This window comes from Capra hircus, chromosome 1 (genome assembly GCF_001704415.2).
Source record: "Capra hircus breed San Clemente chromosome 1, ASM170441v1, whole genome shotgun sequence".
Classification (NCBI taxonomy): Eukaryota; Metazoa; Chordata; class Mammalia; order Artiodactyla; family Bovidae; genus Capra; species Capra hircus.
In genome coordinates this window covers 125530445-125552511 of record NC_030808.1, presented here as the reverse complement: position 1 = coordinate 125552511, position 22067 = coordinate 125530445, and the positions used below count along the sequence as shown (strand labels likewise).

The window sequence follows — 22067 nt, the reverse complement described above, 5'->3', positions numbered from 1 at the left end:
AGGCAAGAGTACTGGAGTGGGTTGCCATTTCCTTCTCCAGGGGATCTTCCTGACCCAGGGATCTAACCTGGGTCACCTACATTGCAGGTAACAGTTAGCTGAGACTCTTTGCGACCCCATGAATCGGAGCACGCCAGGCCTCCCTGTCCATCACCAACCCCCGGAGTTCACTCAGACTCACGTCCATCGAGTCAGTGATGCCATCCAGCCATCTCATCCTCTGTTGTCCCCTTCTCCTCCTGCCCCCAATCCCTCCTAGCATCAGTCTTTTCCAATGAATCAACTCTTCGCATGAGGTGGCCAAAGTACTGGAGTTTCAGCTTCAGCATCAGCATCATTCCTTCCAAAGAACACCCAGGGGTGATCTCCTTCAGAATGGACTGGTTGGATCTCCTTGCAGTCCAAGGGACTCTCAAGAGTCTTCTCCAACACCACAGTTCAAAAGCATCAATTCTTCGGCGCTCAGCCTTCTTCACAGTCCAACTCTCACATCCATACATGTAGATCCTATTAAGAACTTAGGTGCTCCCCTCCATTTGTGATTAGAAACGAAAACAAGATTAAACCGTAAAATGTAACTTTTAAAATGACAACTTACATGATGCTATATTTAGGACACCGTCTATTTATAATTTTCCTTTCATTCATCCTCTCTCTGCAAGTCCCGGTTTTGACCCGAATAGTCTATCCGAAAACTCCACTGCCGGAGTCTCAGGTTGGGTCAAAAGCTCCCTTCCTCTGCTTCCGGACACCACTTTCTTGAACAGACTGCAAGTTTGCCTTCCCCCAGCAGGGCGTGACGCCAAAGGTAGGACGGATATCATCTTCATCCCAGGAGAGCCGGACAAACCCCTGCCCCGCCCCGTCCCGCCCCCTCCACCTCCCAGTCGGCTTCAGATTTATTTTCTGAGTTGAAGTAAAAGCTCCTCCCAAGCTGATCATTCATTTCTTCTTTAAGAAGTCTTTTCTTCCCCGCCCAGCACCTATCTAGGGTTGGGGCTGGAAAAACAGTGAAGTAACAACCGGCCCCGAAAGCCAGTACAAAAAGATTCACTAAATTCTCCGGCCCAATAGCAAAACCCGACACGGAGACGCCCCCAAATATTCAGTGGGCGGGCCCAGGAAATGCTCAACACCGGAAGTCACGTGGCGCAGTTCTCCTTGAATTCCTCAAGTCGGCAGTCGACTATTCAGCCTTGCAGGCTCCTCTGGCGGGCTCCGCTGTGATCCAGCCTTTCGGTGCTCGACTCGCCCGTGCTGCTGCCGCCGCTGAAGGAGGGGCAAAGCTCAAGATGGCGGACAAAACGCCAGGCGGCTCTCAGAAGGCCAGTTCAAAGGTAATTTCTTAGAGGACTTCTTAAGTCAGTGGCCCTATCACTGTCGTCTGGGGGCTATAGACGCTTCTGGCCAGCGGGAGGAGATTGGGTTCGGGGTCCGTGTTCTGGTCGCGACGGTAGGCCGGGGCGCAGACGGACCGTGGTGCGCAGGTTGAGAGGCCTGGTGTCTCCCCTTAGTCCCAGCCTGGATTCGGCTCGAGACTGGGGGCCCCAGGGCTGGTGGCGTGAGTATTTTGGCCCGAGTTTAGCACTGGAGTGAAATCAGGGATTTAGATTGAGGTCTTAAATCCGGAAAACGCGCCGGGGTGTTTCAGCTTGTTGCGCTCTTCAGGCCGCCGGGCAGAGCCTAGGAGAGGCGGGAATCGCTTCCCTTAGCTTAAGTGTCTGCCTCCTTTTCCTTTGGTTTTGGATCTCACACGCTTCCGGCCTCTCCCCGTTTCCCTCACATCCTCCGGGGAATAAATAATCTTTAGGGCCATCAGTTGTGAGAGGAGGACCAATAGTGAAGGGACGCGGGGTGGGAAGTGCAGTTCCCCTTTGCGGTGATGCATCGCCAAGGTTAACGCTACCCTCTACACGTGGTTTTACCTCACGTAAGAGGAAGTATATTTGGAGGGCTCATTTCCATAGACTTGGAAGCCACCTAAGATTAGTAAATTGCCTTTGAGTTTACAGGGAACCGTGTGCATGTATTGTGGAAATTACTGAGCTGTGGAAGTAGTTAAGCGTTAGTTAGGTTGTGATTAGCATCAGGTTCTAAGTTGCCATCTTGGACGGGTCCTTTAATCGACTTTTTGCTTTGAATTTCTCATCTCCAACACGATATTAAAAGTAATAGGTCCTGCCTGAAGTAGTTGTTAAACGCTTTTTGATGCTGATCCGAGAAATTGTGTAATACTTAAAGGTTCTAAGGACTGTTACATCTTACAGAGTGTGTGTGATTGTAAGTAGGGTTTTAGGAAGTTACGTTTACGGTAGACGGAGCATGTCTGGTATGTACAATTTGTTCTCGGAAATGCAACCTGTTATATACTTGCTTCCTCAGTTTCTGTTAAATTGTAATCTTTATGCCGTTTGGTGAATGGTGTTTATAATTAGTTCGTTATCGGTAATGGATTTTCCAGAAATCCTTCAGTTGTGTAGAAACTATGGTAGAGGGCTAGTTTTGGCTACTTTACATGCGGGGTTTATTTCTTGTTTGTTTCTTCCTTCCCCAGTACGTTTTCCCTTGGTGAGGAGGGGAATAATTGAGTACATGATTTCCCACTTCCTCAGCCGACTCTGACAAAACCAGCCCAGGCCTCCTTACTGTTAGGGAATTGTTAGGAAAGCTGTGTGCATGCTGAGTCGCTTCCGACTCTCTGCGATCCTATGGACTGTAGCCCGCTAGGCTCCTCTGTCCGTGGGATTCTCCAGGGAATAATACTGGAGTGGGTTGCCATTTTCTCCTCCAGGGGATCTAACCGACCCAGGGATCGAACCCGCCTCCCTTGTGTCTCCTACATTCTTTACCACCGCCACCTGGGCAGGAAAGCTACTACATCCATAAAATTCATGGCATAAGCTTCATTATTTTTGTTTACTTTCAAAGTAATATTTTAAGTATCTTTTATTTGAGACTTTGGATATATTGAAAACGTTTTAATGTGTATGTTCAGGCTTCCTTTTCTAATAGTACTTCTCATGGTTGTGTGTGACTATTCCCTATAAGTAAATTGTTAGATCTTCCAGTAATAAACCTTTTCAGTTTATATTGCTTTTAAAAGTTTTGTTGTTTTTTAATATGGACCATGTTAAACGCCTTTATTGAATTGTTTACAATGTTGTTTTTGTTTTATATTTTGGTTTTTTGACCGCGAGGCATGTAGAATCTTAACTCCCTGACCAGGGATGGAACCCTCACCCCCTGCATTATTGGAAGTGAAGTCTTAATCACTGGACTGTCAGGGACGTCCTCTGTATTGCTTTAGATTATCATCAGTTGATGCTGTTAAGAGATTTTCTACTGATGTCATTAAAATATCTCAGGACTTGACGTGATTTGCTCCATTAATATGGAGGGTGCATGTTTTGTAGAGAGATTATGAATTTTGCTAACGATGAAAGTGAAGTCGCTCAGTGGTGTTCGACTCTTTGAGACCCTGTGGACTGTAGCCCACCAGGCTCCTCCATCCATAGGATTCTCCAGGCAAGAATACTGAAGTGGGTTGCCATTTCCTTCTCCGGGGAATCTTCCGGACGCAGGGATCGAACCCAGGTCTCCCGCACTGCAGGCAGAGGCTTTAACCTCTGAGCCACCAGGGCAGACTGCTAACAAGATAACTGGATTCAAATCCTAACTTGATAATAAATCGTTTTCGATATCAAGGCAAACTGCTTAACTTTTTCAGCCTTAAATTTCCTTGTTTGTAATATGGATGTAATCTCATTTCTACAGGATCGATGTAAGAATTAAATAAGTGAATGTCTATAACATACATTAAAAACCTGAGTTCCTTTCCTCTTTTGTTCTTAGAGGAAACAAAAAGTACTTTTCAAAATGTCAGGATAAATTCTAAACCTGAGATTTAGAATCTGTCATCAGTTATCATGACTGCTCAGATTGCTGCTTTTTATTTCTAACCCCAAGTCCAGAATTTATTGGAGAGAGTGTAAGATCATTTTGGTTTAATACTGCAGCATTTGGGATTTCTAGTCTTTGATCTCTGGTTTGATTTCCCTACATCTGAGGAGTGCAGATGAGTGACCTATTCTACCATACAGATGAGTGAACAGATTTTTCAGTTTCATGTTCATTCTTTTGTCATAAATTCCTGTTGATATGGGCTTGTCAATCATATTTCTAGATTATGAGAAAAATGCTAATTTAAAAATATACAAGAGGATGTAGTGTATAGCGTGGCGACTGTAGTTAACAATGTGTGCGTGCTCTCAGTTCTGTCTCACTGTTTTGAGACTCCATAGACTGTAGCCTACCAGGCTCCTCTGTCTCTGGGATTCTCCAGGCAAGAATACAGCATGCCATGCCCTCCTCCAGGGGATCTTCCCCACCCGGGGATTGAATGAACCCTGATCTTTTGCCTGTATTGGCAGGCAGATTCTTACCATCGAACCATCGGGGAAGCCCATAGTTAACAGTTTTAAGTATTGCATAGTTAAAAGCTGCTGAGAGAGTAGATCTTAAAAGTTCTCATCACAGGAAGAAAATAAAAAACTCTTTTAACTGTGTTTTATACTGGCTGTTAACTAGACTTAATAGTGTGGTGATCTTTTTGCAGTGTTTACAAATACTGGGGCTTCCCTGGTGGCTCAGTGGTAAAGAATCCACCTGCCAATGCAGGAGACTTGGGTTCAATCCCTGGGTAGGAAGATCCCCTGGAGGAGGAAATGGCAACCCACTCCAGTATTCTTGCCTGGAAAATCTCATGGACAGAGGAGGTCAAAAAGAGTTGGACATGATTTAGAGCAACTAAACAACAACATACAAATAATGAATCCTGTTGTATACCTGAAACTAATGCAGTGTCGTATGTCAGTTACACCTCAGTAAAATAAATTTTTAAAATGTAATGTATGACAGGATTTTTGCTATTGACAATGGCAAAATTATTTGACCTGTCTTAAATACAAAATAAAGAGATTAAATTAGATACTCTCTACAGTTTCTTTTGGACTTCCCAGGTGATGCTGATGGTAAAGAATCCTCCTGCCAATGCAGGAGACACAAGAGATGCAGGTTTGATCCCTGGGTTGAAAAGATCCCCTGGAGGAGGAAATGGCAGTCCACTCCAGTATTCTTGCCTGGAGAATCCCATGGACTGAGGAGCCTGCGTCCATAAGGTCGCACAGTTGGACGCGATTGAGCAACTGAGCGGCAGCAGCGCAGTTTCTTTTAGCTTTAAAAATTACATGAAGGGTGTATAGTCAAATGATTTAACCTTTGTGTGTAGTTGTCCTAATGAAGAAACCCCATGTCTTTTGTTTTCTGTGGAATTTTGCTGTACTTACATTTTAAAGCCTGGCACAGGTTTTAGGAATTAGCTAAGAATTTCCTGTGCCTTTATTCCTGTATCACCAGACTAAAATAATGTTTTAGGGGAGAGAGGTCTTGGTGCCATGTTGTAGCTTTGATTTTGGGAGGAGAGGCAAAGTGTCTATAATTGTTTGCTTAGAAAAATATTAAGCATATTTCCTTAGAATTTAGTTTATAAAAAATTAGTTCATAAAAATTTTGATTTTAAGAGTTGTTTGCTCAGCACAATGAGGATATGAAGAGAATGTGGTATCCTTGTTCCCTCTGCATCTGCTGTGCTGGTAATATTGCAAGTATAGTGGAATTGTGTGCCCTGTTACTTGACTCTGACAGTGCATTATTTTTTTCCCATATTGTAAAAACTTGGCTTAGAGAGGTAAATGAGCAAAGTATAAAATGCTGTTGGCTTCCTTGGATGCTCAGTTCTAAATCGGTGTGGGAACTATCCGTATTTTGAGTGACTGCTGATTAGTGAAAATATTTCACTTGTGTGAAATAATGTATGATAAGGATCCATTCATAGCTTGTGATCCTTAGGTATGTATTATTGCCTGTATACCTTTTTTGGTGGTACCTAAAGAAATGTAAGAAGTAAATATGACCAAAAACTTCAAAGATTTACACAGACCTTGAGAAATTAGCCTCTGTTGTTTGCCAGTTTTAAACTGAGTCTTCATTATGATATGATTGAAACTGTAAAATAAACACCTTATAAGGAGATCAGTTTTCTATGTGGAAGGTTGTTTTGAGGTGGAGAGAGAAATTAGGAGCTTTTGTTTTCTTGATTGGTGCCTTTTAGGAAGTTGAGTATTTGTAGCATTGGTTCTTGAATATGACTACTGATATGTGTTTTGAAAATGTGTGTCTTATTGGATTGAATTGATTTTTTTATTCCTGAAGCTTTGTTTTTCCCGGAAAACAAATCGACAAAAACATTCATTTGCCATGCAAGTTGAAGACTTCTGTCTCTCTGTTCCTTTTACACAAAGAGCCTCATTTTTGGAGAAAGAAGCAAAAAAGTTCCTATAGGATATTAAACTCAAAAATAGTAATATTGCAAATAATTTGCCTCTTATACTAAGTAGCTTTAACAGCTTATTGCATATCAGCCACTTGGTGGGTATTTTGCGGACTTTTTTTTTTTTTTAAGGAAGATGCATTTGCCAATAGCACTTGAGGCTGTACCGTTAGACGTCTGTTCCTTGAGCAGTCAGTGTTTTTTCACTAGATTTTTCCTCATTTTAGATTAAATGCAGATCATTCAAAATGTACTTAAAATGTTTCATGTATTTTGGATGTAATTTTAAGGATAGTTTCAGCCTTGTTATTTAACATTATTAAATAGTGCTTGTCTCAGTGAGTTTATGAAGTTTTTTTGAGAGGTGGACTTTGGTTTGTCTTGGAGAGTGGTATTCAGCTAGGTAGTTGCTCCTTGTTGGTGAGTGGGCAGCTTAGTATATATTGATAGTATGGAATGTAATTTTGTTGGGTAGGTACTTGTTCCAACCAGCTGAATCAGCAAGTGTATTGAGACTGTCACTTCCCAGATCTTGTGTTTAACTCTGAGGAATAAAACGTTGAATAAGATGACAGTTCAGTTTTGGGGAGCATGCTGTCTAGTGGAAGAAGAGAGTCAATATATAATAGTTCAAGGCAGAGCTATCTGAAGCATCTAAAAGTTTAGATAAAGAAATGACAGCTGAATGGAGGGTGGGGTTGAGGGAGGCTTCAGGAATGGAGGCCTTTGATTGAGTCTTTAGAACAAGGAGCAAAGTTTTGAAGGGTGGACACAGGTATCAAACGAGATGGGTGAAGTAAAGAAAATAAAAATCGCTTGGAAATGGATTGCTAAATGGTCCGTTTTAGCCAATTTATAAGGCTCTGGAATAGGAAATAATAAAAGTTTCTGAGATGGAAAGTTTCGTTTGAGCTAAATTGTGGAGGCTTTGAAACCTGTGGAATAAGAGAGTCATAGAAAATTCAAGACAAGAAAGACCTTTAGGAAAACTATACTGGAGACAATTTAAGAAGAATCTGGGAGTGAGGAGAATAGTTTAAAGATTTTTGCAGTGCTGTTGATAAAGATTGCTCCAAAAATCTCACCTCAGATACTCTTTGGGAAGCTTTGCTGACATTGTCTGCATCTCACTGAGATTTGCTTGTCCTCTGTGCTCGTGCAGTGTAGCCACACTGTTTTACTTGTCTCTTTTATTAGCTCCTAAGGGCAAGAGCTATGTCTTATTTTACTTTATATCTCTAATGCATGACACAGTACGAGTAAGTGGTTGCCAGTAAATGGGTTGCATATAGGGAAGATCTGAACCATAGAAGTATTTTTAGAAAAAAGGGCCCCGGAGAAGAGTTTTAGTAGAGGTGGGATAAACAGAATGTGACTCAGTTGATTATGGGGGATGAGGAAGGAGTCGAGGACGACCCAGTTATAATAATCCTGCTGGCTAACACTCATTGAGCACTTTCATGGGCCCAGTGCTGTTCTTAATGTTTCACCTGTCTTTGTCCTTCAACACCACAGTCAGCTTTATAGATGAAAGAACAGATAACAAAGCTGCTGTAAGTGCTAAAAACAGGAAGTCTGATTCCAGAATCTGCTCTTAATGTTACTACTTCCAGATTATGACTGAGAATTAGCATTCAGTGACAGAAATACGGTCAACAGGAGAAGCTAGTTTGGGAGGGATTTTATACATACTGGATTTGAGGAACTTGGAGATATTCAGGTGAAGATGTCCTGGAAGTTGTTTAAGAACAGATTGGAACCTAGGAGAAGCACCAAGGTTGAAATTAAGAAATTGGGGTTCATTTCGGTACAATAGAAGTGTTGATGTACTTCCTTTGGGAGTGATTCTTCAGCTTTCAGAGATGTGAGTTGATGCTTTAGAGGGTATGAGGAGGAAGGAGACAAATGGGATAGGAGAACTGATCAGGCAGAGTGGAAATATTGAAGCAGTGTTACTGTGGGTAGCTTGGTAATTTGAAGAACTCAGGTGTGGGGGTTTTTCAATTGAAGTAAAGGTGGGAGCAGTCAGAAAAAAAGTTTTACTTTGAAGTTTAGTTGGTTTCATCTCTCAGCAGCCGTCAGAATTATTAAAAAAAAAATTTTGTTTTTGCTGTCCTTCCCCACATGTGTATTACAAATCTGCCTTCTCTGTCTTGAGATAAATTTTTTCTTGTGTCTGCTTCTTTATTGCCTCAAATATCCCTTATTTTCCCCTTTTGTTTCTTGCTTTTGGGTGTTTTCACTTGGATGAGGAATTGCGCTGTGCACTGCAGAAGCTCATTAAACATCACTAATTTGGTGTTCTTCAGCAAAGACGTAAAACCCAGACCCAAGACAAATAATATAGTACTGTTCCAGGTTAAGTAGAGGCAGAGACGTGACTTCAAAAGTAGTGTTACATTTGCTGTTTACCTGAACCATTAGCTCAAGAAGTTAGTTATTCGTTTAAATTTTTTATTCACTACTCTTTGCATCTCTTTAATTCTTCTCAAGCCTAAAGTTTTATTCTGAATGCTCTGTAGCTGCAGCTGCTTATCAGTGGAGAATGTTTGGTTTGCAGTAAATGTTGTTCAGTGCCATCTTGGGTTAATCAGCTGATGCATTGTCCTATGCTATGCTATTATTTTTAAATCCTGAAAATGATGATTTGGATATGGTGGCATAAAGAAAAAGGGTTAGCACTTTCGTAGCTACTCTTTCATGTTTCTTCTTCTGGGCAAACTTCAGAATTATTTTTGGCAATCCCCCTTGTCCCCTTGCAAAGACTTCTATTTAGGATTTTGAGCTATGGAATGAAATTGCATTAAATACAAAAATAAATTTAGGTATAGTTGACTTTGTCTTAATAGTAAGGTATTTCTTTAGTTGGTTACTAGGTGTTTTATGTTTTTTCTTGCTATTACTACTAGGGTGTTATTTTTTGTTACCTAGCAGGTTGACAAAGAGCCACAATGTTTTTTTCTGTTCAATTCAGTCTCTTGACTCAACTTTTCTTTTTTAAGAGGAGTTATTTATTCTTGGATTTTTAAGTGTCTGCAAATAGGCACATTTCAAACTGTGATTCAAAGTATGTTTCCCAGGGTTAAATTTAAATATTAAAAAAATTCCTCCCATATATCTTGCCTTAATTTAGGAAAGGTTAGTAGGGAGAAGGAAGTGAAATAGGAGAGACAAAATAAAAGTTGGGGACAGAAAAAAGGTGGGTAGAAAGAATGGAGATGGGAAGTAGCTCAGTGCTTGCTTGTCTTGGGCTGGTTGTGCCTCAGTCCAGTACAGTGGAGGAATAAATTGATTCAGTATGAAAATCTGATCAGCTGTTCAGAGCCATATGTTTCTACAAGATATGTGTGTAAAAAAGTACTGTGTGGACCCGTAGGAATCTTGTTTGCTCTTTTCTGCATCATACAAATCTTCAGTTTTCTCTTAAAAATGAATGTGCCTTGTTTTTGAAATCTAGTATTCAGGTGAGATAAATGTGATCTCAAGTTTCTTGATTTCACTTTTAATACTTAAATATATGCAAAGTAAAATCTCACTACACAATACCTTGAAAAATAAAAATGACTCAGTGACAGTTAAATTCTGGGCCTCCAAGTAGAAATTTCAGAAAGATATTTCATATTAGTTTTAGTTTGGCTTTTTCATCCTTAGATGCATAGTGAAAAATCAAATTTGTTATACACTATATGTAATCTGAAATTGTATATCAACTTAAAAGATGAAATTTTAACAGATGGCCTTACTAAATGGCACCATTGTTTGAAGACTGAACTTGACTGGCCCGTTTATTTTGGATCACAATTTTTTTTTTCTGTAAGTCAGATTGCCTTTGTTTGATTTTATGAGTTGAGAAGAAATTGCTATTAATTTGGAAAGATTAAATCTTTATAACATGAAAAATACTTATTTTGTTAGCATGATACTTTTTCTCATTATTTAAAGGTTGATTTTTATTTTTAATACTTACAGACCAGATCATCAGATGTTCATTCATCTGGATCTTCAGATGCCCATGTGAGTATCAGAGGCAGTCTTTGTCTTTTTTCCTTAAAATTTACTTTCTTATGTGTAGATCCCTACTTGATATATCCCTTACGATTTTACCTGATAAATATGATTGCATTGTACGTGCCTATTTTCTTTTAACCTTTTTTTGCTAGATATTTTGTGTTCTTTTTTCTGTTCTATTATTCACATAAGTTGGCCCCTTAAACCATGTTAGAAACGAAATATGTATATTTCCTTTTTTTATTGTGCTTGTAAAATTTTGTGCATATATACGTGTGTGTGTTTATACATCTCTTAAACAAGTTTTTCGTTTATACACAATTCTTTTCACACTGCACAGTACACCTTTTGGAAATCCCCTGCATGTCAATAGCTGTAACTCTAATCTAGTCTTTCTAATGACGTCTTAACTTTCCATGCAGGAGGTATATTATTATTTATTAAGCTGGTTTCTTTGTTGGTGGGCCTAGATGTTTTGTTTAAAGCTTTTTGACATTTTGAATAACGCAATAAACATTACTTTACATGAGTTATTATAGCAGTGCTATAGAAGTGTGGTTTTTCAATGCTATAAAAGTGTGGCCACTGAGAATTTTTCAGTCTGAGTTCGGAATTCTTTTGTCATAATACTAAGACATCATTTGCCTTCACTGTGTTGACATTTGCACTAATGGTATAAAAGCAGTTGATGGGTAAACTGTTGGCACCTCAGCACAAATCAAGGCAGTGTCACCAAAATGTGCAAGTAGTTGTCATATTCTTGTTCTTCTCCACTAGGCACAGTAAAAATAAGCTAGTTTCACTTGAGAACTTTCTTGATTAGATAGTAAAAATGATTAATGTAAAATACTGTCCTTCTGTATGGGTTCTGAGTGATGAAATGGGACGCACTTCTACCTGCCAAAATGTTGTATTTGTCTTAAGGAGAAGTGCTTGTGGGATTAAGTTGTGAAATAAAACTGGTTCCTTTTCTCATTGAGTGCTATTTTTACCTGAAGGTACAACTGATTGACAGACTGGTTAATCAGACTTGGGTGTTTGGCAGACATTTTCTTTAAAGTGAAGGAAAGGTACCTGTTTCTTCGAAGAAGACAGCAATCTGTTTAATGATAAATAAAATTTGAGCTTTCAAGTCCAAATTAGAATTATTGAAAACTTTCTGTATTTAAGAACTTTTCTGATGAAATCAGTGGTAGTATTAAGGGATGAGATTAAGGGGTCAGTAGTGATATATTTTGATAGTATGTAATGAAGTTTGTCAGTATTGGAATGTTTGGGTTGTTTCTAGTTCAGTACAACTTGTATGATTCTTAAGAACTTATTTTCCTTTTCTTTAAGATGGATGCATCTGGACCCTCAGATAGTGATATGCCAAGTCGGACTCGACCTAAGAGCCCAAGAAAACATAATTATAGGAATGAGAGTGCCCGTGAAAGTGTTTCTGATTCTCCTCATCAGAATCTTTCAAGGGTAAGTATTGATAAAGATTATGAAGGATAATTAATGGTTTGGATATGTCCTTAACTGAATTTGGTACTTAAAGTGTCTTGGTTTTGTATTTCTTTCATTTTGTACTATTTGAAAATAGCATTCATTATTTGGTTTGGGTTAACAGTAAATAAACTTATCTAAGGGAATGTTTTTTAAGTCACATGTAAGATAATGTTTCATTTAAAAATTTTGTTTAAAAAAACCAACGAGTGTTTGGATGTAAAAAGGCTAATTGGTTTATTGTTCGCCCCTTAGGCCAAACCTTTGCTGAACCAAGTGCCAGATGCCAGTCACTGGAAATACACAAATGTGTAAAATACTTTTCCCTTTTTGGCTACGTCATGTGGCATGCAGGATCTTAGTTCCCTGATCAGGGATCAAACCTCCACCCCCTGCAGTGGAAGCACAGTATCCTAACCACTGGACCTCCAGGGAATTCCCAAAACACACTTATTCTCAGGGAGCTTATATGTAATCTCATCCTGGGAAGCAAACAGGAGCAGGTGCTATTCACTCTGCTGGTCAGTGCAGGGCCCAGGGCCACCCAGGCACCCAGAGGAGTGTGTCTGTGCATGTATCTGCAAAATACTCTTGTACTCTTTTAGTCTTTTTTAGATTTCAAATAATGTTTTCTTGTCATGGTTAAATTTAGAGAATACAATAAAACAGTTTTACCAGCCAGTGTTGACATTGATAACACTTTATTTTTCTTGTTTAGTATTTGTAAGCATAAATATATATTTACTTCATTGAGGTCTATTTTATAGGAACACATTTTAAAAGACTCTCAGGTCTAATTTTTTTAAAAAACTAGGAAAAATTCTATAAGACTTTTTAATGAATCACTATATTTTTTGAGTAAATATTCCATGATTTCCTTAACCATTTCTCTCTTAGGTGTCTAAATTTAGCTCCTAAGATATAAATAAAATTGACAAAAATTTTGTTGTGTAAAAATTTGTTTTTCATGGAATTTATGTGTAATTTTACCATTTGTTTAAACCAAAGAAGTTGAAACCAAAGGTGCTGAATGATGGCCAAACATTTTCCTTTCTATTTTGGAAAAAAATTCACTTTGAAATCTGTTCATGAAACCAGTAGTGACTTCTGAGTTATGAACTGCTTTTATCTTTTCAGAGGGATTTAAATGTAACTTTAAGGTATTAATGCAGTATTACCTTTCCATTCTGTCTCTCTCCAAAAGCAAGCCTGTTTAATAGCCAGGGGACTGATACTCTTATAAGTCAGTCTCATTTTGGTAGGTGAGAGAGGAATATTCAGATTTCAATTGCAGGTTAATATTTAGGCTGTATTTAATAAACATTCCTCTCTTTTAAAATTTTATGAATCAAAAGAAAACTTTCTGAATCAAAATTAACATGCAAATGAATGACAGAACAATTTAAGAGTCTACAGTTTATTCACACCATATTTCAGAAGGAAATTGCTTCTAATTTAACATAAATGAAGACTTCATTAAAATACTGTTTCTCATTCAAAATTAATTGGTAACTGTATACTTGCCTGAAACGTAGAACGTAGTCTGTGGTATTTTCCCAGCAATGAAAATGAAATTGTGTTCATAAATATCAGTTTTGTTGATGAAGAATAGAGTAATTTGCTGAATTATAAAAGGAAATGATGTGATTTTTGCACCTGAATTGGGAGTTCTGGATGGTGATGATTCCTGCTATTCAATCATGGAAATATATGCTCTTCCTACCTATTTGAATGTCTGTTTTTTATCACTGCTTCTTTTGCCCAGAAACATCTATACTTTCCCTCCTCAAATGCTTTTATTCTTGCCAACAAGTAGGTTGAATGTGTTATAAGCCTTAGTGTCTCTTTGTGTTTTATTTTTATTTAAAAATGACTTTTGTATGTTATTAACTCAATTAATTTGTTAATAACCTCAAGGTTATAGATAACATTGAGTTAGAAGAGTTATAGGTAACATTGAGAATGTGTATGTAAAGGTGTATGCTTTTTACCTTTTCACAGCCTCTTCTAGAAAACAAACTTAAAGCTTTCAGTATTGGAAAAATGAGTACAGCTAAGCGAACTTTGAGTAAGAAGGAGCAAGAAGAATTAAAGAAGAAGGTAATGCTTAGAATGTAGTTTTAGTTATCTCTGTCAGTTAAATGTACCTAAGGAGGCTTTAAGTGTGTGGACAGTAGAGAAATGTTTCTCAAAGATTCTTGATTTCAAGGGTATTCTCAGCTCCTACCTCAAGTGAAGTCTATAACACAGAGGTATTTAGTGAAGGTCCAGCTTTATGCCTTTCCCCTCCATCATTTCCTCACTTCTGTGTGACAGTTTTGATTATTTTCTCGTCTGTTCTTCTCCTGTAAGCCAGTGTGTATAAATGTATGTTGTGCCTGCCTTTTTTTTTTCAGATGAACAATGTTTTACTTTATATAATACCCATTCCTTCACTTTGCTTTTTTCTCTTAACATTGTATCTCAGAGATTACCACAAGTATATTGAAGCGTTGCTTGTTCTTTATTGAAGCTATATAGATATGTGATAGTTAATGTACTAAAATCCTACATTCGCTGCAATTCCTATTGAGGGAATTAATGTTTTGGTCTTTTGTTTCCAGTATTGCAGTCAGGGATAGTGTTTTGTATTTGGGTTTACTCCTAGTATACTTTTAGGATATATTCCTGTAAGTGAGATTACTGCATTGAATGGTAGATGTATAATTATAGTTATGCTAGATGGTGTTAAATTGCTCTCTGTGGGCAAGTCCATTTTGCATGCCTATAATCAGTGTTTGAGAGGTTGTTTCCCCATAGCTTTGCCAACAGGATATTTTTGAAGGAGTTTTGCCAATCTGGTAAGCAAAAAATGGAATCTCAAGGTAGTTTTAAATTTGCATTTCTCTTATAAGTAAGGTTGGACAACTTTTCTTGTGTTTATTTTTGTGAACTGTCTGCTTATATCTAAACCAGTATTTCTCTTAGAAGCATATCTGTATTTAGAAATTCTTGTTTAAAGTATATTGTACCACTTGGGTGTGACGCACGGTACAGTGCTTTTTCCTCAGGTTGTGGATTCCGTTTTTATTTTGCTTCTGGTGTTTTTTCCCATGCAGAAACAAGTCATGGGCAGATTTACCATCAGTCTTCTGATTTCTGGTTTTTCTGTTTTGTTTTTTATTCCAAGCTTATAAAGGAATTTCCTCAGTTTTTCCCCCTCGTACCTACATTTTTAAAAATTAAATCTTATTCATTTGCAATTTCTCCTAGTGTATGATGTGAAGAATTGGTTCATTTTTATTATTTCTTTTAAATAGCTGTCAAATTGTTGAATACTGAATTTCCACATGGGCTTCCCTGGTTCCTCGGTGGTAAAGAATCAGTCTGCAATGCCTGAGACACGGGTTCAGTCCCTGGGTCAGGAAGAGCCCCTAGAGAAGGAAATGGCAACCCGCTCTAGTATTCTTACCCTGGGAAATTGCATGGACAGAGGAGGGCTCTGGTGGGCTACAGTCTATGTGGTCACAGAAGTTGGACATGACTTAGCGACTAAACAGCAACGCAAAATTTTTACACACTGTTGGATTTATTTGTGTATTTTCTGTTCTGCTCTATTTGACCTTCAAGTCATACATGTTTTAGGGACATTTAGAATAGTTAAATTGTGAGGGTTCTACTGAAGGTTTCTTCTTTAATGCAAACTGTCTGGAGATATTTAATGCAAACTGTTTGAAGCTTCTTCAGACTTCTAATTATTTTATGTCTGGTGATTTGTGAAGGAAATTTAATTCGCTGAATTAAATTGTTGTGCCTTATAATTGTCATAAACATTAATAGAGTAATATAGTCTGTGTAGTCAGTTGTCATATAGTTGCACCCTTGAGTTGTCTCTAAACAAATTTATTTAGTGGATCCTTTTTTTCTGTTCCACAGATTATTGGTAGAGGAGCAAAGTCCTTCTTGATTTCAATGTTAATTAGTATCTACTAAGGATTAGGTATTATTGCCTAAGAGGAGTGCTTAATAACTGCTTTCCCCATTGGAGGAAGAGATTCTGTTTACATTACTCCTTGATGAGTTTCACCCTGTGTACAATAATTTTTATATCAAGTGATATTAATATTTTCATGTGTATTTAGGAGGATGAAAAGGCAGCTGCTGAGATTTATGAGGAATTTCTTGCTGCTTTTGAAGGAAGTGATGGTAATAAAGTGAAAACGTTTGTGCGCGGAGGTGTTGTTAATGCAGCAAAAGGTTAGTGTGAATGTTACAGTCCTTGAGCAAACCTAAAAAGTCTTGGTTGAATGACTGTAGGTAGTGATGAAAAAAGTTTGGTTGCTTTTCAGTTTCTTTTTCCTTTCTATCAGCACCCTCTAGTGGTGCTACTTATTAGTAAAATAAATGGCCAAATAAGGATTAATGAGAAACTGGAGCCAGAGAAGTTTTTAAAATATAAAATACCTTTCAAGTTTCAAGAGGGCAGAAAACTTTGTAAACATACAAAAAAATGTATTTTATAGTTCTACTTTATAGTCCTAGGAGTGGAATTTCTGGGCATATGGTAACTATTTGTTTAACCTTTTGAGAAACTACCGTACTGTTTTCAAAGTAGCTGTACCATTTTACGGATTTTATAGTTTTACTATAAAACGATTAAACTAGTATTTTTGAAAATAAGGTAATAGTATTTGAATTATCATATTTAGTCACAGGTCATCTGTCTTAGTACTAAAAAGCATTTACTAATTTTTGTTTATTTTCAATAAAAATAGTGGGTGAAGTAAATCCATGTAATGTGAAATTAGTTTTGAAACTTAGTATTTTAAATTTCAGAAGAACATGAAACAGATGAAAAAAGAGGTAAAATCTATAAGCCATCTTCAAGATTTGCGGATCAAAAAAATCCCCCAAATCAGTCATCCAACGAAAGACCACCATCTCTTCTTGTGATAGAAACCAAAAAACCTGTAAGTCATACTTAAGTAAGTGACCATTTAGGTTCAGGGATGACATTGCCAATAATATTTTCTGTACTTCCACTGTAAGCAGGACTTTGGTTTCTTGTTTTTAATTCTTTTGGGAATAGATAACTGAGTTTGGATGCTTAATCTTCCTATATGAGAGATAACAAATTGGGACACACAGATGACACTCTATGCTCATTAAGCAGTTAACCTTTGCTGTTACTCATAGTATATTGCAAGTTTAAAATTAACTGTATTTTAGGTATAAATGTGAAATACTGGGATTGTCTTTTTTAGCAATCCTGAATTGGGTATTTAAATATATCAGCATGCGTGATGACAATCATTTGGAAGACTGTACTCCAACAATGTGTCTGTTGCTTGGAACATGTTTGGTAATGTTCCAAGTAATCTGATAATTACTATCAGAACTAGTGACGTTTTCCTTTATATATTCTTAGTGTTAGAAAATCTTATTTTTTGAGAGTGGAATTTTTCTTGGAAGATGGTAGGTAGATGTGGGTCTTATCATTTGGAGCCAGATTTGATGAGAAAATGTGGTTATACTGAATAGTAAAACTGGTTTTTCCTATCTGACTCTGAAAGCAATTAAAAAACAGTTGTATTTAATTCGCATATCATAAAATTGACCCTTTAGAAGTATAAAGTGTTTTTTAAAGTATATTGGCAGTTGTACAACAATCACTAATCTCTAATTTCAAAACATTTTTATTATCCCTGAAGGAAACTTTATACTTTCTGGTCGTCCCCAGCCTTTGGCAACCACCATCAGTACATTTATTTCTCTTTATGGTTGAATCGTATTCCATTTTATGGATAATGCTATGTATTGTTTATCCATCTCAGTGGACATTTGGGTGGTTTCCACTTTTTGGCTATTATGAGTATACTTCTGAAAGCATTCATGTATAGTCTTCTGTGGACATATATGTTTTTTTCTCTTAATATATATTCCTAGTGGAATTGTATCACCACTTGCTAAGATTTATTTTAGTCATTTTAGTCGATGTGAAGTTGTACCTAATTACAGTTTGATTTGCACTTGTCTAGTGATGTTGAGTATCTTTTTATTTCTTATCCATTTGTAGTCTTTAGAGAAATGTCTTTTCAGATTCTTGGCACATTTTTAATTGAATTGTCTTTTTATTGTTGAGTTCTAAGAGATTTTTACAGCTTTTGTAGTCAGCTCTCTTACCAGCTATGTTGTTTTCTTCCTTTGGGTTTTCTTTGTCCTTTTTTGATTGTGTCCTTTGAAGAACAAAAGTTTATAATTTTGATGATGTTCAATATATCAGTTGTTTTCTTTTGTTTCTCTTGGTGTCATATCTAAGAAACTGTTGCCTAGTTCAGGCTCATGATGATTCTCTATGTTTTCCTAAGAGTTTTATAGTTTTGGTTCTTATATTGAGGTCTGTGAACCATTTGAGTTAATTTTTGTATATGGAATGAGGTAGAGGTCCAATTTCATTCTTTTTTGTGTTTGGATATTCAGTTTACCTACCTCCCTTTGTTATTCTTCCTCATTGAATTAAGGATCCCAAAATAAGGATCCCAAAATAATAAGGATTTTAAAGAAAGGATCTTTTAAAATGAGGATCCCCAAAGCATTTTTGGAAGCAGTTTTAAGAGAGAAATTCAAGCAGTGTTGCTGCTTGTTTCAGTAGTTCATTTCCTCCAAGGTGATTGTTTTGAAGAGTGCATATTTCTGGTAGTTGTTCATGGCAGTTATTTACATGACAGTTCAGTTACTTTATGTTTATTAATTTTTCCTCCAGTGCTCCTCAGTATTCTGGCCTAACAATCGTAGACTTTATTTAAGGGGAGGATAAAGTTGGTGTTTCCTTTACCTTAAGACTTCTGCTTGTTGTTTTAATAATTTAATTGTTAAATTCTTAGTTTTAGAGAACAGGAAGGACAGACAGTTCAGTGGTAACAGAAGCATTCTTTCTTTTTAATTTAAATAATGAGATCATAATTGGCACAAAAATAAAAGTATATTTAGAGTGATCTGATTGTCGAACCATTAGTTTTGTTTAACCTTGTTTTGTTTGAAGTATAACTTATCATATCCTTCATAGCCACTGAAGAAAGGGGAGAAAGAAAAGAAAAAAAGCAATTTGGAACTCTTCAAAGAAGAATTGAAACAGTAAGTTTTATAGTGTTGAGAATAGCTCTCATAGGTATTTTGAGCTGATTCTTATAGATGGAGGTATGAAGAATGTAGTCGTTTGTTTTTACTAACTGGCTTACATAAAGCTGTTTCAGATATTTTGTGGGGTATACTTGACAGTAAATTAGCATTGTGTGCAGCATCTAGATTGCTTACATTATATGGATTCAATTAAGTTGAATTTAACTAATGTCCGGAGTCCTGTTTGCAGTGGAAACAGTATAGTCAGTGAGATAGGGGTGAAGAGTGATCTATCTTAGCCAAGAAAGAACAAACATAAGTGTTTTTCATGTTGAATTTCCTTTTCATCTTAAAAGTAGGCTTTGTATTCTTTTGCTTATAAAATATGTCAGAAATTTGCTCATGATTTGTAGCTGAGGGACACTTCCAGTCTTGGTTGTCAGTGTGTCACACAAGTATTTTGAAGTTATTTGAAGGTGACATCTGGATAAGTTCTGTTATCAAATGTGAACAACCAAATTTTGGCTCATTAGTAGTGATTATATATATTTTCAACAGAATTCAAGAAGAGCGTGATGAGAGACATAAAACAAAAGGCAGGTTAAGTCGGTTTGAACCTCCACAGTCAGATTCTGATGGTCAGCGTCGTTCTAGTAAGTGACATTTATTTTAATGCTTATATTTGTGATGAACTATTCTAAAAACTAAGAGTTGTTTTCTTTTTCTTCTTTTAAAGTGGACGCGCCTTCCAGAAGAAATCGATCATCTGGTGGTAATATAGTTTTTTGCTTTTTTAATTTGTAGAAATTGTCCAAACTTTGTAGTTTGCAGGTTATAATTTTTTTCTCTTTGTCATAGTTCTTGATGATTATGCACCTGGCTCACATGATGTAGGCGATCCAAGCACTACTAATTTATACCTTGGAAACATTAATCCACAGGTAATACTAGAAAAGTAAGATTAATATTGGCTCATATATTGTATGCTTTTGTTGGAAAACTGCTTTGTCAATCAATATTAAAAAAAAGATGAAGTCAAGCATGTGAAATAAGCAGATTTGGTAGAACTAGGTAGGAACTAAAATTATGTTGTGAGATTGAGCCTTACTGATGTGGGTCAAATTTTCTTGTTATAATTCTTGAGGACTTGTCTCCTTTTTTTATAGCTGGACTGTACTCTGATTTTGAAATGTTTTCCTAAGTGCTGATTTTATTTATCAAATCAGGATATGACCAGTGGTGGACAGTATTCTTTTTAGACTCTCTCCTTTTGATATATAGCCTGCTTCCTTATGGATTTCCTTTTTTAATTTTTTGTCTCCATAATAGCAAAATAATATTTCTGCTGCCTTTTATATTTTAATTCTTTCCCCTGCTATGTTCTTAACTGAATGTAGTGGTTGTTGTGCATAATATCATAAAAAATAATACATGTTTTGGACCTCATGGCATATTTACCGTTTTCCGTTTTGTCTTTTCTTGATTACACTGGTAGCTGGGTGCTGGAAAAGAAAAAAGTAACCAGGTCTTTTATTTCTTTCATTGTCAACAAATATTTCCTCCTTGGTTTAAGTATAATTATCATTGCTGCCTGAAAAATGTTCATAAATGCTGAACAAATCATTGTTGTAAAACAAATCATTGCTTTAGCTTATTTTAGATGCAGACTCTCAAAATGAGGAAGAGTGAAGGTAAAGGTGTGTTTTTGATTTCTCCAGCCTCCCAGTGTCTTTACCTGGCCACTTACATAAAACAGTGTTTCTGGTATGAAAAGATTTGTGAATGCCAGTGAAGGCAGAATTTTTCCCTTGCAGAGGTCCTAGTACTTGGATGGAAAATTGTAGCATTGATAGGTCTCTTCTTATCTTGCAAAATTACTTTGCTTTCCATTGTATAGAATTATTTTCTCTTTGTATACTAAAAATATCTTATGCCTTTTAATAGATGAATGAAGAAATGTTGTGCCAAGAATTTGGAAGATTTGGACCATTAGCCAGTGTGAAAATTATGTGGCCTAGAACTGATGAAGAAAGGGCAAGAGAGAGAAATTGTGGCTTTGTGGCCTTTATGAACAGAAGAGATGCTGAAAGAGCTTTAAAAAATTTAAATGGTAAGGAAGTCCATCACAGAATTTAGACATTGTTTTGGATTTGAAAAGTATCAAAACTCTAGGGGAAAAATGAACCAGAAGTGTGAAGGTTAAACGTGGAAATTAATTCATATCACTAGAGATTTTTTGAGAGTTACCAATGTGACTTTTCTTTCTTTTAGGAAAGATGATTATGTCTTTTGAAATGAAGTTAGGTTGGGGTAAAGCTGTGCCTATTCCTCCACATCCAATATACATTCCGCCTTCCATGATGGAACATACGCTTCCCCCACCTCCATCAGGACTGCCTTTTAATGCGCAGCCTAGAGAGCGGTTAAAAAACCCCAATGCTCCCATGTTACCACCACCTAAAAACAAGGAGGATTTTGAGAAGGTAATTTTAAAAATGTACATAGGGCCGCATCTAATTTGTAAATACTAAATCTGTGGTAGTATTTCTTTTCAACGATTTTATAGAAAAATGTGTGTGTAATTCTGTTTGGCAACTGTTAAAGAAAAAGAAATAACTTAGATGTGTTCCCTGCCTTAGCCCATGGAAACCCTGTACTGGGATAATAGATCATATTTTTATTTGTGGCCACCATTCCTTTTTTGACCTCTTATTAAGTTTTTTTTGTTTTGTTTTGTTTTCTTTGTCCTCTGTTGTATCCAGGTTTGCTTAAGTGTAGTATCTAAATTTATTTTGAGAAAGTGATACTTTGTATTGGTTAAGTGCCTTTTCGATTAGAAAGACTCTAGGAGTTAAATAGTTAAATTGTTTGGATGGCAACTAGCTAATAACTTCTCAAGATCTGAGGTATTAGAATATTTGAGAGCATATGTGGTTTTTAAAAAGTTTACTCTATTAAAAGCAAAGGGTGAGTATTTTCTTTTTATTAAACATAAAACCAACTTAATTTCAAATTATAAGAATTTGTTGGTTCTATTATGTTGATTACACTTAAAAATGACAGGGCTGGTTTTAAAGGCTTG

The 22067-nt window shown here is 36.7% G+C and overlaps 1 protein-coding gene across 5 annotated transcripts in view; it reads left to right on the top strand.

The window, feature by feature from the left end:
- The window catches only part of U2SURP (U2 snRNP associated SURP domain containing), a 53358-nt gene continuing 32484 nt past the window's right edge, over positions 1194–22067 (top strand). Inside the window, exons 1-12 of one of the 5 annotated variants that reach the window (XM_018049514.1) lie at positions 1194–1337; positions 10358–10402; positions 11735–11866; positions 13889–13987; positions 16009–16123; positions 16703–16836; positions 18933–19000; positions 19544–19638; positions 19722–19757; positions 19844–19926; positions 20930–21095; positions 21257–21468. In XM_018049514.1, coding sequence (XP_017905003.1) covers positions 21422–21468 — 47 coding nt within the window. In that variant the 5' untranslated portion in view covers positions 1194–1337; positions 10358–10402; positions 11735–11866; ... (7 more) ...; positions 20930–21095; positions 21257–21421. Of the gene's footprint in view, positions 1338–10357; positions 10403–11734; positions 11867–13888; positions 13988–16008; positions 16124–16702; positions 16837–18932; positions 19001–19543; positions 19639–19721; positions 19758–19843; positions 19927–20929; positions 21096–21256; positions 21469–22067 lie in introns of those variants that run through there. The other 4 variants (XM_005675477.3, XM_005675476.3, XM_005675479.3 and 1 more) reach the window with 4 other exon arrangements.